We start from the raw sequence: 17,933 nt of genomic DNA, 5'->3' as shown, positions 1-17,933 counted from the left end.
AGCATTTAACACCCCAGCATGATAAAGTTGCTGCAAGCCTAGAATGTACTATATCATTAGCTTTCATTAACATCTTTTCAATGCTATAAAATCAAATGAGGTGGTAAGTCTTCAAAACTTGTTGCGAGTACAGACTCTCAATAGTTCCTCCACTGCAGCATAATAGTTACCCACAAACATTTGTTATGAGCCAAAAGGAAAACTAGACTGACTCCTGAAGCACAATCTAGATCTTCTAATCAATGAAAAGACTGCATATTGAGTGTGCAATACACTTCCAGTTGCCACATTATCACAAAGATAAGGATAGGCTTAAGCAAGTCCTGAAAAGGGCAATAAAATTAACAGGCTACAAAACATGCCATTAGAGGAAAGATTATAGTAGTTCATATTTTTCTCTCAACGTGAGTGAAGCTTTATGGTCACTAACTAGAAGTGTTTAAGATATTCCAAAAAAATTGATAATATCTATGTAGATACACTACCTGAAGTATAGAGCTATCCAGTACAAAAAGCAATGGGCTATAGCATTGGATTGATTTCATTTGGGGGAATTTGTATGTGCTAGAACCCAGTGGTTATTCAGCACTTTTCAGCTAGAAAAAAATTCTAAAAACTTAAAAATATCTATATAAAATTATATACTCATGACTTTAAAATATATCTAAAAACTAAAATATATTCATCTAAAACTATATGCTTTGATTTTCTTTAAAAAATTCATGTCCATTTACATTAATAACTTTGTCACAAAATTTCTCCAACACTTTGATTTCTTTCACTGTTGTATTCGTATCTGACTCTGAGACTCCTGCAGCTTTGGCATACAATCAGTACATGTTTTACATTAATACTGCACTTGCAGGTGTCATATATTGGGTCAGGTTTCTCTCCATCTAATGACCATGGATCAATATTGTACGACCAATCTTCAGTCAAAAAATACTTGTTTCTTATCTTTTTGGGCTTCCATATCCCAATTAGCTTGCCCTTTACTAACATAATTTCTTATTCTGCCTATATGATCATTGTGAGGTACATTTCTTGTATAAATGATTGCTAGATATGACTGCTTCAACCTCAACATCTTCAATAGGACTTCATTACCACTGATACCAACATGTCCAGGATACCAGAAAATCCTACACTCTCATACTTAGAGTGATTTCTTTTACTTTAGTCTTGGATCTTTTGAACTGTAGGATGCATTAGAGCACAGGACTTGCTGTGGAGTGCATTCTAGGAATCAAAATAAGATTATACATTTCTCTTGGAGACTGCTCTGTTAGTTTAAGTGAAGCTTTAACACCAAAACAGTTATGAAGAAGTTTTGGAAGATTTTCTTGATAGTTTGCCTGTATGAGGTTTTTCAGTAACAAAGGCAAAGCATATACTTTCACCAAATATTGAGCTATAGATAAGTATATCTGTTCTGTTTACATGAACAATATTATGCTGAAGAACTTTTCTGTTTGTTTTACAGAAGCAATGTTCTTTCTGGTTGATTTCATCTATTCCCAATAAAGTTTGATCACTGGAGCCTTCCAAGAATATATCTAAGTTTTGGTTGAAAAGACTCCACAAAGATTTCACCGAGACCATTTTTCTAAACTATGGCAATGTAAATTGGAGTAAGCTGCCTCATTACATCATAAATGCTAAAAAATACTTATTCAAAAAGAGATATGACTGCTACTTCCCATTCTTAAGATATCATTAACTACATAAACAAAACAACTCCTTCAGCAAGCAACCTCATTACAGAACAACAAGTCTTTGGTTAACTGTTTACTTTCTGTATATATTCACCTGCCAGTGATGCCTCTTTGTTTTTAGAAATCAACATTGAAACCCCTCTTGTAAATACATGAGAGAAATTGGTAGAGGCAGTAATCTCAATAACAAGCACTGCATCTAAGGAACAGAGTATCAACTTGTGGTTGCTACTCAAACCTTAAAAGTATTACTTCAGAGCACTACAAAAATAGCTGACATTCTACTGTTCAACATACAGCAAGACTGCATGGTGAGGATTTCTTGCTATTGCCTTGTAGACTGCATGGAAAGGATCACTTGCTATTGCCTTGTAAGACTTCTTACAGTTCCTGTGGTTTACACAAGCACCAATGGGCTGCTCTGGATAAGTTTCTCCTGTTTTAATACTATGACAACGGCCAAATATACATCATATAACAACGGTGCCACATAGCCATCTATCTACAACACACATGCCACCCATACATTTGCTGGTGTGGATGACTAAATACTTAAGGTTCCACAGCGATCTGAGAGAAACTGTACCTCTGCTATTGCTAACTAGTGTTCCCTCATCAGCATTTAGCTAAGTCAAACTTAATTCACTTCAGCATTCTCAAAAGCTAAAAAATGCATTTCATCATGATCTACCAATAGTAGACAACATCTGATTCTTGCTGTCAGAAAACCAGTTCATTAACAATAATCTAACCTTTGGTGGTGTTGTATGGCTGCAATTAATTAATTTCTAGCAATAAAAATTGCAGTGTTTAACTTTTCACCACGGTGGCATAAGATATTTCAGCTATCATGGTGTTTGATGAAACTCCTTAGGAGTTTGAAACGAACACCACACTGAATGTGCTGCCATACATGTGTGCAAGAAGGAAATTGACAGTGATGCCAGACATCCACACTGCCATACTGACACCCAAAGTAAAAGGGAACCTGAAAGTGGTGCCAAAAAACCATCACATCATGCTGCCCTTCACAGCAGGAGGGAAGCAGATAGTGGCATCAGATAACCACAATGCCATAATGACATTCACATAGATTGCTTATATTTTCATCCATATAAATTCTTTTATATAAGCTTTCCAGTAATATGTTTCATGTAATTATGTTCTCTCTTTATGTAGCATGGTTCAAGACTAGTATATTGCTTATATACAATGTTACTGGTTTTTCTGCCATGGCCACCCCTTATGGATAAGTCCTCTTGAGGATTCGATTATTGTCATTAGAACACATTCCGTACTAATAATATTTCAAATGTCTTGCAATACAGTGCATTAATGTACTTTGTATTTTCAAAACCTGACGTGTGGCTGAATCACACCAACAGTCAAGTCAAATCTTTTACCGAGATGGAAAAGTATATATGCATACATTTTCTTCATAAATATTTGACAATGCCCATGTTTAAGAGGTAGCACCAGGAGCAGTTTTATGAATACTTATGGTGTTCAATTTAGATGGGTTATGATTTAACTCTCTTTTGGCCTTTTAGGAATTATGAGGCTGTTATTGTATAATTCATTGCAAATTGAATTCATGAATATCTTCCAAGATATTTTTTTTATAAAATCCATATTTTTCTGGACAAAACGTTGGTTTTCACAAATCTTAGTGCCAGATACAGCAAGTTTAGCATCTTTTCTACTTGAAAAAGTAAGAAAAAGGATGATACAAACAATTATGCTTTTTCATAGCAAAATGACATTTTCAGGGGCCATTCTAGAAATGATTTGAGTTTAAAGGGATAATATCTTCCTCTTCTGCCTCAGCCGCCCTCAGCTCAATGAGTGACACTATTGAGGACAACTCATTTCAGACCTGAAAGAAGTCATAAACACCTGAACTACTGAGCTTCGGTCGTCTTCCAAAAAAGATTATCTGTGTAAATGAATCAATACGACATTTTAAAGATGACGAAATCTGTAGGTATCCCATCACACATTTTGAAGTTCTATAATGGAACAATACATCTATCATCCTTACTCTATTGCATGACTTCTAACAGAAAATAAAACTTCTAAAGCCTGGGAAAGCCAACTCAGAATGAGTAAAGTGGAGCAACCTGGGCTTGCAACGATTCCATCTGGGGTATGATAGATGCTTGCATCATAGTGCAGACAGTGAGCTGATTGATATTTCTTGCCTCTCAAACCCTTCTGCCACTTATGGGCAATGACTTGGAGGGTCAGTCACTATTTTAGTAGACTGGCCTTCTTACTGACTGCTGTCCATTTGCATTTACTGACATATCAATTTAAGTACAAGTCTCTAAAGCTTGTCAACAAGCCAAGAAAACTACAGTACTACCTTGCAATATCAAGAAATATTAAATTTGGGATCACAGCAATCCCATTATCTCCAAAGGTTAAAAGTTCAAAGTATATCTAAGAATATAAAAAATATACTGTATCACACACTGGAAATTTATCTTTGCAAATGATCAGAAGCAACCATAAGTTCTCAGTAACAATAAAAGATCATTACTCAATTTCATTAGATATGTAAAAATTTAAGAACCATTCCCATTTGATCATACAACAGCTATTTCCATTATTTCTAATCTTGTTTTATATCAAAGGCAGTACTGTAGCTCTAATGATCAACCATGTTCACAGATCCAAGAATCAACCCATCATTTCCTGAAGGATAAAACTGACTACTGACACACATCGCTACCCACTCACCTTCTTCTCTTCCAATTCGTGAAGGAAGCTTGAGGCCACCAAATTTCTTCCAGTACTGCCAACATGAGTTACAGAGACGACACTGTAGGTGGGAGGGACCCCAGGCATACCACTGACTACTATTGGTTGCTGAAAAACACAACCATCAAATGTTACATAATATACATATATATATATATATATATATATATATCAAGCAAGCATGGCATCTCACCCATTTAAAGTTTGGGTGAGATGCCAGCGATAAAGCATAAAAAAAAAAAAAATATATATATATGAAAAACTTCTTTTAATGTAATTTGATCTGCATCATAAACCACTTTTCTACTATACAAAAAGTGTCTCAAAGTATACTTTCTTCCATATTCCTCCAGAACTACTCCCAACAAGGATTTTGGTACGATCTATCTCATCCAGTAAACTTAATCTCATATCTTCCACTGCATCAACTCACAATTCTTCAGATAATCATTTTCCTGCATTTCTTTTTCCCCTAATTACCATGACACATTAGTATACTTCTCTAACTATCAATAGCTTAATCTCAAGCAATCTTCATTCGATACTGGCTGTTTTACTAAAACAATATTTCCCTGCAAACTTGTTCCACATCCATATGTCAACAACATGCATCACATTCATCAACTACCTCAACAGGTGTACAATCACACTTTTACATTTACTAACATGAAGTCTACAGGATGCAAGAGTATTTGAGACTGACTGAAAATGATGATGGAAGATATGTGACTACCAGTGCGATTAGAATAGACATAAGGAGACAGAAATAGGGATATGGAAAAAGACATTGCAAAGCAATAAAGCTCTTTAAAAGAATAAAGCTGGAGGTATGTATGGAGTGGATAGCAAGAAGGTGAAAAAAAAGAGGTAAAACTGCTGCTGAGTGTATCTAGAAAGTGTGTATGGATGCATGGAAGTCGTCAGGAGCACTGATGACTAGACAAATACAGTAACTTACACTATATAAAGGAAAATGGAGTATGTGTAAGAATTATTATTCTTAAAAATGGCTGGCAGGGTTTCTGGTAAAATTGTCAATCATCAAGTCAAAAGCATTAGTAAACCCCTCACTGATGTAGAACAAGGTTGGTTCTGTACTTAGAAATGGAATGACAAAAGCAAGGATTTCTGAATGCAGTTATGAGCTTTTATAATGGAAGCAATTGGATGAATGGCATGAAACAAATGTGTAAGTGGGTTAAAGCTGTGTGATGTCATCCTGGTCATAATCAAATGAATAAGTGAGCCAAGGGTGTCATGTCACCCTGACATTCTGATGTTCTTTGCATGGACCACTGCCCAAGGTGAGAGTGAGTTGGGGAGACTATGATATGAGACTTAACCTTAGAGTAATAATGGTAGAAACTGATGTAGTTGTTTTGTGGATTTTACAATGTTTTAAGCTAAATCTGGGAAAGTGCCTAATAAAAATATGAGCTAGTGTGATGATGCACACAGAGAAGGATGAATGCCAGCATGAGTAAACATTTGATGTTAATTTTTGAAAAGGGGTGGGAGATCAGAGTGTAGGTTCAGTTTGCTTAGAAGATCTGGAAGATGTGGTTGAAGTTAAATATTTTGGAGTAAAGCGAGTAAGGATGGTAATGGGAAAGAAGAGGTTGAAAGACCAATCATATAAGGAAGAAAAACTGGAAGTGCCCTGAAACTTTGAAGAAACGTAAAAATTAATGGGTAATATGTGAGAAATCTACATCAAGGAGTAATTATTCCACAGCTGATGTATGGTTGTGAAACCAGGACATGTTAAAATAAGAAAAGTGGGGATGGATAACTTATGTAGTACATTAGGAATTATGAGTACATACAACACAAAAGGAAGGAAGGAATAGTGGTTCCAACAATGTTGTATGGTTGCGAGGCGTGGGCTATGGATAGAGTTGTGCGCAGGAGGATGGATGTGCTGGAAATGAGATGTTTGAGGACAATGTGTGGTGTGAGGTGGTTTGATCGAGTAAGTAACGTAAGGGTAAGAGAGATGTGTGGAAATAAAAAGAGCGTGGTTGAGAGAGCAGAAGAGGGTGTTTTGAAATGGTTTGGGCACATGGAGAGAATGAGTGAGGAAAGATTGACCAAGAGGATATATGTGTCGTAGGTGGAGGGAACGAGGAGAAGTGGGAGACCAAACTGGAGGTGGAAAGATGGAGTGAAAAAGATTTTGTGTGATCGGGGCCTGAACATGCAGGAGGGTGAAAGGAGGGCAAGGAATAAAGTGAATTGGATCGATGTGGTATACCGGGGTTGACGTGCTGTCAGTGGATTGAATCAGGGCATGTGAAGCGTCTGGGGTAAACCATGGAAAGCTGTGTAGGTATGTATATTTGTGTGTGTGGACATATGTCTATACATGTGTATGGGGGTGGGTTGGGCCATTTCTTTCGTCTGTTTCCTTGCGCTACCTCGCAAACGCGGGAGACAGCGGAAAAAAAAAAAAAAAAAAAAAGTGTGGCGAGGTGGCGATGGGAATGAATAAAGGCAGACAATGTGAACTGTGTGCATGGGTATATATGTATGTGTCTGTGTGTGTATATATATGTGTACATTGAGATGTATAGGTATGTATATTTGTGTGTGTGGACGTGTGTGTATATACATGTGTATGGGGGTGGGTTGGGCCATTTCTTTCGTCTGTTTCCTTGCACTACCTTGCAAACGTGGGAGACAGCGACAAAGAAAAATAATAATAATAAAAAACAACACAAAATGAAGAATGAAGCTGTGAGAATGATACAATGGGTGAAAAAGACATTTCAAAGGTGCATGGATGGTATGGTCATGGAGAAAGTATGAAAGACAGGTGTAAAATACAAGTGATTACACACCACAGTAAGCATATTAGTTTGTCCTAAATCATTCTGCAACAGTGAGTGTAGCCAGCTGTTCCATGCTTTATAGGGGTCCACAGCAAACATCCCCCTCAAGTGCTAATGAGGACCATTCAACTGAGATGGATCTTAACCTTACTGCTTGTTTCAAGGGAAATACAGAACCAACTAGGCTAGTTGATTTCCCCACTGTCAAAAACATAGCTCTATTCAGCTGCAAAGGCTTCATCTTCCCCTAAATTCATTACTGGTAAAGCAATATGGGCCCTAAATGCTGTAACAAGGGTAATCAACCACAAAATATCAACAAGTAATATCCATATAAGAGCAAATTTTCGTCTTAGGTATGGCAACAGAAAAAGGAATCAAGACAAATAGATGTACATGGGTTGTCCCCTGAGAGAGCTCTTTGCTTATCACTCAATAAAAAACTCCCTCCCAATCAAACAAACAAACACATATGAGGGCAAGAAGGAAAGGAAATGCACAAGGTGATACTTGAATTAACAGTCTGTGTGGCAAGTACTGAGATGTAAAACTAATCCACAAAATTACTTACTATGACACGATTCACAGGCCTTGCCAGAGACTGAGATGTCTGCACCATTCACCATATTTGGCGTCTTGCCATTTGAGAGTGCTGCCGGGTTGGGTTTGTTGCTGAAACAGTTGATCTTCTATACTAATAGTAAAATACCCACCTACATTCAAGTTACAGAAGTTATATCTTTAAATAAGCCATATCCTACATCTGAAACAAAGTAAATTGTAAGGAATTGCTCTGCAAGTACAAACGTAAGTTAATCATTAAACTAGCTACTTACTAATTTTCTCAGAACGACCAGTACCACCTGATTAAAGCAAGATAACACACATATGTTACCTATGTTCTTCAGATTCTAACAAAAGCACATCAGATTTGGAATAAAATCATGTCCCCTACACAAATGAAGAATTTTTGTAAAACTATTTAATCAAAATCATTATAAATAGGTAAAATTGTATCTCCCACTCCACAGAAGCTCATATAATTCCTAAAGACAATCAATTTGCTATTTAGACATTCAGTAATTCAACTAAGCTGGTAATGTGTATGAAAATGAAGAACCTCACGCATATACCCCTACAAGCATAATTCTTTGCAAGCATTCTATACATTTAACTGACATTTATTTATTCATTATACTTAATTGCTGTTTCCCAAGTCAGCGAGACAGTGCCAGGGAACAAATGAAGAATTGCCCATCCACTCATATACACACACACATATATATATATATTTTTTTTTGCTTTGTCGCTGTCTCCCGCGTTTGCGAGGTAGCGCAAGGAAACAGACGAAAGAAATGGCCCAACCCACCCCCATACACATGTATGTACATACGTCCACACACGCAAATATACATACCTACACAGCTTTCCATGGTTTACCCCAGACGCTTCACATGCCTTGATTCAATCCACTGACAGCACGTCAACCCCGGTATACCACATCGCTCCAATTCACTCTATTCCTTGCCCTCCTTTCACCCTCCTGCATGTTCAGGCCCCGATCACACAAAATCTTTTTCACTCCATCTTTCCACCTCCAATTTGGTCTCCCTCTTCTCCTCGTTCCCTCCACCTACGACACGTCAATCTTGATCTTGGTCAATCTTTCCTCACTCATTCTCTCCATGTGACCAAACCATTTCAAAACACCCTCTTCTGCTCTCTCAACCACGCTCTTTTTATTTCCACACATCTCTCTTACCCTTACGTTACTTACTTGATCAAACCACCTCACACCACACATTGTCCTCAAACATCTCATTTCCAGCACATCCATCCTCCTGCGCACAACTCTATCCATAGTCCACGCCTCGCAACCATACAACATTGTTGGAACCACTATTCCTTCAAACATACCCATTTTTGCTTTCCGAGATAATGTTCTCGACTTCCACACATTCTTCAAGGCTCCCAGAATTTTCGCCCCCTCCCCCACCCTATGATCCACTTCCGCTTCCATGGTTCCATCCACAGCCAGATCCACTCCCAGATATCTAAAACACTTCACTTCCTCCAGTTTTTCTCCATTCAAACTCACCTCCCAATTGACTTGACCCTCAACCCTACTGTACCTAATAACCTTGCTCTTATTCACATTTACTCTTAACTTTCTTCTTTCAAACACTTTACCAAACTCAGTCACCAGCTTCTGCAGTTTCTCACATGAATCAGCCACCAGCGCTGTATCATCAGCGAACAACAACTGACTCACTTCCCAAGCTCTCTCATCCCCAACAGACTTCATACTTGCCCCTCTTTCCAAAACTCTTGCATTCACCTCCCTAACAACCCCATCCATAAACAAATTAAACAACCATGGAGACATCACACACCCCTGCCGCAAACCTACATTCACTGAGAACCAATCACTTTCCTCTCTTCCTACACGTACACATGCCTTATATCCTCGATAAAAACTTTTCACTGTTTCTAACAACTTGCCTCCCACACCATATATTATAATATATTTTTATTATACTTTGTCGCTGTCTCCCGCGTTTGCGAGGTAGCGCAAGGAAACAGATGAAAGAAATGGCCCAACCCCCCCCATACATATGTATATACATACGTCCACACACGTAAATATACACACCTACACAGCTTTCCATGGTTTACCCCAGACGCTTCACATGCCTTGATTCAATCCACTGACAGCACGTCAACCCCGGTATACCACATCGCTCCAATTCACTCTATTCCTTGCCCTCCTTTCACCCTCCTGCATGTTCAGGCCCCGATCACACAAAATCTTTTTCACTCCATCTTTCCACCTCCAATTTGGTCTCCCTCTTCTCCTCGTTCCCTCCACCTCCGACACATATATCCTCTTGGTCAATCTTTCCTCACTCATTCTCTCCATGTGCCCAAACCACTTCAAAACGCCCTCTTCTGCTCTCTCAACCACGCTCTTTTTATTTCCACACATCTCTCTTACCCTTACGTTAACTCACTCAATCAAACCACCTCACACCACACATTGTCCTCAAACATCTCATTTCCAGCACATCCATCCTCCTGCGCACAACTCTATCCATAGCCCACGCCTCGCAACCATACAACATTGTTGGAACCACTATTCCTTCAAACATACCCATTTTTGCTTTCCGAGATAATGTTCTCGACTTCCACACATTCTTCAAGGCCCCCAGAATTTTCGCCCCCTCCCCCACCCTATGATCCACTTCCGCTTCCATGGTTCCATCCGCTGCCAGATCCACTCCCAGATATCTAAAACACTTCACTTCCTCCAGTTTTTCTCCATTCAAACTCACCTCCCAATTGACTTGACCCTCAACCCTACTGTACCTAATAACCTTGCTCTTATTCACATTTACTCTTAACTTTCTTCTTCCACACACTTTACCATATATATATATATATATATATATATATATATATATATATATATATATATATATATATATATATTTTTTTGCTTTGTCGCTGTCTCCCGCGTTTGCGAGGTAGTGTATATATATATATATATATATATATATATATATATATATATATATATATATATATATATATATATATATATATTTTTTTTTTTAAACTTTGTCGCTGTCTCCCGCGTTTGCGAGGTAGCGCAAGGAAACAGACGAAAGAAATGGCCCAACCCCCCCCATACACATGTATATACATACGTCCACACACGCAAATATACATACCTACACAGCTTTCCATGGTTTACCCCAGACGCTTCACATGCCTTGATTCAATCCACTGACAGCACGTCAACCCCGGTATACCACATCGCTCCAATTCACTCTATTCCTTGCCCTCCTTTCACCCTCCTGCATGTTCAGGCCCCGATCACACAAAATCTTTTTCACTCCATCTTTCCACCTCCAATTTTAAATACCTATATACTTTGCTTTCGTTGCTTTCTCTACTAGCATAAGTGTTGGCCTTTCTCTACTCTACTTTTTCATCCTTTACACTATCATCCTTATCAAAGTTCTATTAAACTCAACACCCTAATCTCAAACCATTTGTTTTATTTCATTACTTCAAACTCTGACTCCAGTCCCAAACACAACACAAAACATCTAGACCAGTCTTACATACTCTTTTAACTTCTCATTCTAAATCCCCCATACAGATCCCAACTTTCCATGATCTTTTCACTCCCTCCATTCTGTTAAACAAGGAAACCTATACATATTCAGCATTCTATTCTCACACCACAAAATCATTCCATTCAGTAGACCAATTCTCATACTGGACAAGCATATCATAATCCCCACCAATCACAACTTAATATTTGTGTCCACACAATAATCTCATGCAATAGATTAACCTTATACTGACATTATCAGTATGTCCTTTCATCAATCTAGTGTTCCCTTGCCTCTAATCCTGTTTCTAAGTCATATAACTTTCTTCTATCTTCCAAGTTACTGCATTTCTGTATGCACTACATAACACTGTTTCTGAAATCCCTCTCATACAATTTCTTATAATATAAGCATCTGGCAACAGCATCATTTCCAGAAAGAAGAGTTCCCCAAGAGGTTGCAAGTGTCGCTGCTGAGTCTTCTTTATATCATAAAGCACATTTGGTAAAAAATGATACGTTTGGTCACAATTTCCTGTGTTACCAGGCTTTGTCTTTAAGAAACTTCATCAGAGAGTTCAAAAAGAAGATTCTTAATCAATATTATTATGAACCATTAACAAATATCTCATCATCTAAAAATCTTACATAAGGAACCAATGATGAACATATTGTCATTATCTAAAGAAAGCTAAGTAATAATTGGTGTACATGGTTTTTCATTTTCCAAAAAATGCCAATACATACTCTGTATCATCCATAACAACACAAATTAATGTTTACAAACTCAAACAAACAGTGTGTGAAATTGTCAGAACATGATATATTAAAACAAGGAAGATAACATTCCATTTCTCTAAAATAGACTCATATCATTGGAAACTACTCACTCTCATCCTTTCCTACTCATGTGCATACCTTAATTTCCCAGTGTAAACTTTCCATTTACCCCATACATTCATAGCATTTACAATCCTCTGTCAATCCTATAATCATACACTTTTTTGTGATCCATACCGCCACATACATTTCACTCTCTTTCTCTAGGCATTTCTCACACAAATTCTTCAAAACACACACTTTGTCCATACATTCTATACCTCTCTTAAAGCCACACTGCTTCTAACAATCAAATATTCAGTGCATGCCACCATCCTCTTAATCACTCTCCCATACATCTTACAAACTGATTTTATGCAATATGCATTCCAACAGTTTTCAGGCACAACATCTTGCAAAGACCATACAAATGTAAAATAAAATGAATAACAAATCAAGAGAAATCATCATTCTCTTTAAAGAGAATCTCATCTGCAATCTCATCCACTCTTGTTAAGACAAATCTTGAGTGAATACTTACTAGTTAGGAATGTACACTTGCTTAAGCTTCGATTCTGCCTCCACAGCTTTAACTCTCTTCTGTTGTACATATCTATCTGTTGTTTTCCACATGTAGTAGTACTCTATAATATTCTTTAGGGTCTTCCACGGTAGCTGTTAACACAAAAGAAACTAGAGCTGTCATTGTAAATGATACATGCATCCATCAAGAAGGTAACATCCCAGTGTGATCAGCGATATCTTAGTACGTTCCAGAAGGCTTTGACATTGATACTCAAAAGAATTTCCACCAATTATGTGACCCTCTGATCCTTCATAGTTCAGGGAAAAAAAAATGACTTTAAACAGACATAATGTAGCCACTTGTGATGAAAGAGCACTGACATTCTTCAGTAATCTACAAGCATTATAGCATTATATATGTTATCGCTACACATATATCATTATATATGCTATTTAGTGTGTGGTAGGGTGGCGACGGGAATGGATGAAGGCAGCAAGTATGGATATACACGTGTATACATGTATATGTCTGTGTATATATATGTGCGTGTGTGGGCGTTTATGTACATGCATGTGTATGTGGGTGGGTTGGGCCATTCCTCGTCTGTTTCCTTGAACTACCTCATTAACGTGGGAGACGGCAGTTAAGTATAATAAATAAATCATAAATAAATAAAATATGCTATCACTGTAAAATGGTTGTAGGAACAGTAAACCTCATTATGCCAGAAACAAATCAGCCAGATCATCAATTAGCCAAAGAGAAAATTCAAATCAATGATATCAATCATCATCATTTCAATAGTATTTTTTTTCATATTTGATTGCTGTTTCCTGCATCTATGAGTAGCAACCAGAACATACAAACAAAGACCGTATCCCCTCACATCCATTCTTTAGCTGTCCTGTGTAATGCACTACACTACAACTCTTTATCCACAATCAGGCCCCATGGTTTAACCCGGACTTAACATGCCCTGGTTCAGTCCACTGACAGCAAGTCAACCCCTTATACCACATTGTTCCTACTGACTCTATCCCATGCAAGCCTGCACTCTCCTGCATGTTCAAGTTCTGATCACTCAAAATCTTTTTCACTCCATCCTTTCATCTCCAATATGGTCTCTTTGTTCCCTCCATTTGACACAAATATCCTCTTTCTTGACATTTTCTCACTCATTCTACTTACTCGATTAAACCACCTCACACCATGTATCGTCCTCAAACATTTCATTTCCAACACATCCAACCTCTTCTGCTAAGTGTTATCTATAACCCATGCCTTGCATCCATATAATATTGTTGGGACTATTATTTCTTCAAACATACCCAGATTTGCCCCCAACACTCACCATATGACTCGCTTCTGCTTCCATGGTTCCATTCGCTGCCATGTCCACTTCTGGGTATCTAGAACACTTAACTTCCTTCATTTTTTCTCCACTCAAACTCATACCCCAACTTACATGTCCCTTAACTCTGCTAAACCACATACTCTTGCTTTTATTCATATCTACTCTCAACTTCTTCCTTTCATACACCCTTCCAAACTCAGTCACTAACTTATGCAGCTTCTTAATTGAATTCGCCACCAGTGCTGAATCATTGGTAAAAATACATGTTACTGGAACTATAATCATCCCTGGGGATTGGGAAGAAAGAATACTGCCCAAATTTTCCCTGCATAACATAGAGGGAGACTAATAGGGGTAGGAGCAGGTGGCTGGAAATCCTACCTTCTTTTATTACTTTCCAAGAGGGAACAAAGCAAGGAGCCAAGTGGAGAATTTTCCCTCTATGGCTCTGTCATCTGTTCTTGTAACTAACTCACTAATGCAGGAAATGGCAAGAATGTATGAAAAGAAATGCAACGAAGCAAACCTGAACATGAAAAAATATATCACAAGGAAAGATATAACTGTGGTCAAGCAATTCAAATCTATGCTTATTGTCAGCCTTCTAAATTAAGTAATACATTTATCTATGTGTTCTATACACACCTACATTATTCATTCTGGGAACATTACGCTTCCCTTCTGGGATATTTCAAAATTATAAATAATTTCTTTTATGTGCAAGTGCACAAGCACATTTGTCGGTATGTACATTCAAGGTTAAGTCAGTCTTGCAGAAAACGACAGGAGACCAAAATTGGTAAAAAGGACGGGGGTTAAATCTCAAAATTATCAAGATAACAAGAACAGTGATTTGAGGGCAAGTATGGGGAAAACTAGGAAGAAGTGGTATGCGTTAGGTACCTGGGAATGCAGTTGACAGTGCATGGAACACTGGAAGCTGAAGTAAATGGCTGAGCAAATGGGCAGGCTAAGTTTCTTGGTGCACAGAAGGGTGTGTAGAAGGAAAGATAAGGGTTTTCTAGGACAGCCAGTGCACTAGTAATAACACAGTGCTGTATGGATGTGAATGCAAAACAGAGGGGATGAATGCATTGGAAATAAAATGTCAGAGTACAATAAAAGATGTGAAGTGGACTGGATTCAACAAATGCATATAAAGCAGCCAAAATGTTTATCTATTTATCTATCTATATTTCTGACACCTGTTCCAATTGGAACTCCTTCAAGAGGGTGGCCATGGCAACAGTCTCCATAACCAGTGAACTCCAGTGCAGCCAAAGAAAATTGTAGGACAGTTGCCTGTGCTGTCCCAGCTACAGATAAATATGTTTATTTATTCATTAAACTTAATTGCTGTTTCCCACGTCAGTGAGGTAGCACCAGGAAACAAAGAATGGTCCATCCACTCATATACACACATATGTACATAAAAGTCCATACATGAACATATACATACACATACAAAGACATATATACATATGTACATATTCATACTAGCTTGCCTTTCTCCATTCCTGTCGAAACCCCACCACACAGGAAAGAGCATTGCTAACACCCGCCCTCCTTCACTGAGGTAGTGTTAGGAAAAGACAAAAAAAAGGCCACATTTGTTCACACTCAGTCTCTAGCTGTCATGTGTAATGCACCGAAACCACATCTCCCTATTGGGTATTGGGTGCAGATAACAGGCACTGGTCTTCATGCACTATCAAAAATAACTAGAAAGTGGATGAGTCCAAATGAGGCTGCTCTTTGTCCTGCTAATGCAGGAAAAACAACAACTGTCTTTTAAAAAACATTAGTCCCAGTCTGTAGCTGATTACAGGAAGACCTTTAATCATTAATAACAGTAACTCAAGCTCACACTCACTTTTACAGTACTTAAAACACTACAGTTTTGAATCTTCATGTGAACTTGCTCACTAAACCCAAGCTCACACTCACTCTTATAGCTCTTAAAACACTACAGTTTTGAATCTCCATGTGAACTAGCCCACTAAACCCAAGCTCACATTCACTCTTATAGCAGTTAACATAATTCAACTTAAAAGAACATTTTCTTTCCTGTTAAAAAACCTATGGTCTTTTGCCTATTTCTAAACCTTAATCATAGTTCAGAACAGCATAAAACTAACCTGGTAACAAAGTGCTAATCAATAACATAAAAAAGGCACTTCTTAAACATATTCAACATCTAATATCTAGGCAACTCAAACATCAAATAAGACCTATAACCATACTGTCTTCCACCTATTACATATGTTTTGCTGCAAATCAACATGCATCATTACCAGTGCAATGAAATTACATGAATACACATTAAATCAAATTAAAAGCAAATTATTTACAACACTACTATACATTACACAGAATGCTAATTAATTGGGTATCCTACAGAGCACATTGCCAGCAAGGCTGATTTGGTATTGAAACATAAATAATAACGGCTGGAAATACTTTTAAGAAAATCTTCTTCTTCATACTATCTGCCATTTCCCACGTTAGCGAGGTAACGTTAAGAACAGAAGACTGAGCCTTTGAGGGAATATCCTCACTTGGCCCCCTCCCCTGTTCCTTCTTTTGGAAAACTAAAAACGAGAGGGGAGGATTTCCAGCCCCCCGCTCCCACTTTTAGGAAAAAGGGATAGGGGAGAAAGAATACTTCCCATATATTCCCTGCGTGTCGTAGAAGGCGACTAAAAGGGGAGGAAGCAGGTGGCTGGAAATCCTCCCCTCTCATTTTTTTTTTAATTTTCCAAAAGAAGGAACATAGAAGGGGCCAGGTGACGATATTCCCTTAAAGGCCCAGTCCTCTGTTCTTAGCGCTACCTCGCTAATGCAGGAAATGGCAAATAGTATGAAAAAAAAAAATAAATAAATAAAAATATATGTATATAAAAACAATTGCATGATATTACCAAAGATGAAATTTCTAGAAGTTATGGAACTATGTTAATTGCACATATTTTAGGCACTAGGATACAATTGCATAAAGTTTCATAGCCAAAAGCTGAATTGTCTTCAAATTATGAAGGACATTAAGTCGAGGTTTAAACATTCTAAGTGTGTTAACAGTGGCAAAATCCAAACTAATGTTACATGTCTTTTGCTATTCAATTCTTCACATGCAGACAAAAGACTGTATACCTATCTTATTCAATTCTTTAGACGCTGGGAAACAACTGTATAAAGTTTCAATGATATCTTATCTCATGTTTTCATACTAAGACCAAGGATAAGTTGTTGAGTTGAAGGTAAAAGTGTGACTCCTGACAATGAATGATGGATGGACAGACAACAAAGATGGTTGACAAAGCAATCCCTATATGACTGCCTTGCTGCAAAAGCAATGCAAAAACTAAAATGGACTCAGCAAAAACTAAAAACTGAGCTATCAAATTAACATGCTTACAGTAAGGTCACTTAATTAAAAAACATAAATGAATAATGGCACAAGTAAAAAAATAAAATCAAAGTGATACAAATTTTATACTTACAAAGTCTTGTCTGATATCATTAAAGTCCTTTCCATACTTTTCAAGAGCTTCCTCAAACAAATTTGCTTCAGACGCTGACCATTCTTCCATTTCATCTCGACAAAGTACTGGCCCCGTAGCAGGTATTAAAGAACATAGTGCTTTACTTATGTCATAGTTGTGCTTGTGTAAGGTATCCATTGCATGAAACTGTAAAACAATCTACAATTACCATGATATATAAAATAATTGATACTAAAAGTAAATGTTCACAAGACACATAATTCAATAAACATGAAGGTATGCACTGTATACGAAAAATTTAG

At 37.6% G+C, this 17,933-nt stretch overlaps 1 protein-coding gene across 17 annotated transcripts in view; it reads right to left on the bottom strand.

Annotated features, from left to right (window-relative positions):
- MTA1-like (metastasis associated 1-like) overlaps positions 1–17,933 on the bottom strand; it is a 129,725-nt gene that overhangs the window by 32,384 nt on the left and 79,408 nt on the right. For all 17 annotated transcript variants that reach the window (XM_071662047.1, XM_071662045.1, XM_071662033.1 and 14 more), the window contains 4 exons: positions 17,629–17,817; positions 12,790–12,923; positions 7,881–7,981; positions 4,458–4,586 (listed from right to left, as the gene is read on the bottom strand). In XM_071662047.1, the coding sequence (XP_071518148.1) occupies positions 4,458–4,586; positions 7,881–7,981; positions 12,790–12,923; positions 17,629–17,817 (553 nt within the window). The remainder of the gene's footprint in view (positions 1–4,457; positions 4,587–7,880; positions 7,982–12,789; positions 12,924–17,628; positions 17,818–17,933) is intronic.

Source organism: Panulirus ornatus, chromosome 5 (assembly GCF_036320965.1).
Source record: "Panulirus ornatus isolate Po-2019 chromosome 5, ASM3632096v1, whole genome shotgun sequence".
Classification (NCBI taxonomy): domain Eukaryota; kingdom Metazoa; phylum Arthropoda; class Malacostraca; order Decapoda; family Palinuridae; genus Panulirus; species Panulirus ornatus.
Note: the sequence above shows the minus strand (reverse complement) of the source record. Positions and strands in the feature narration are given on the sequence as shown.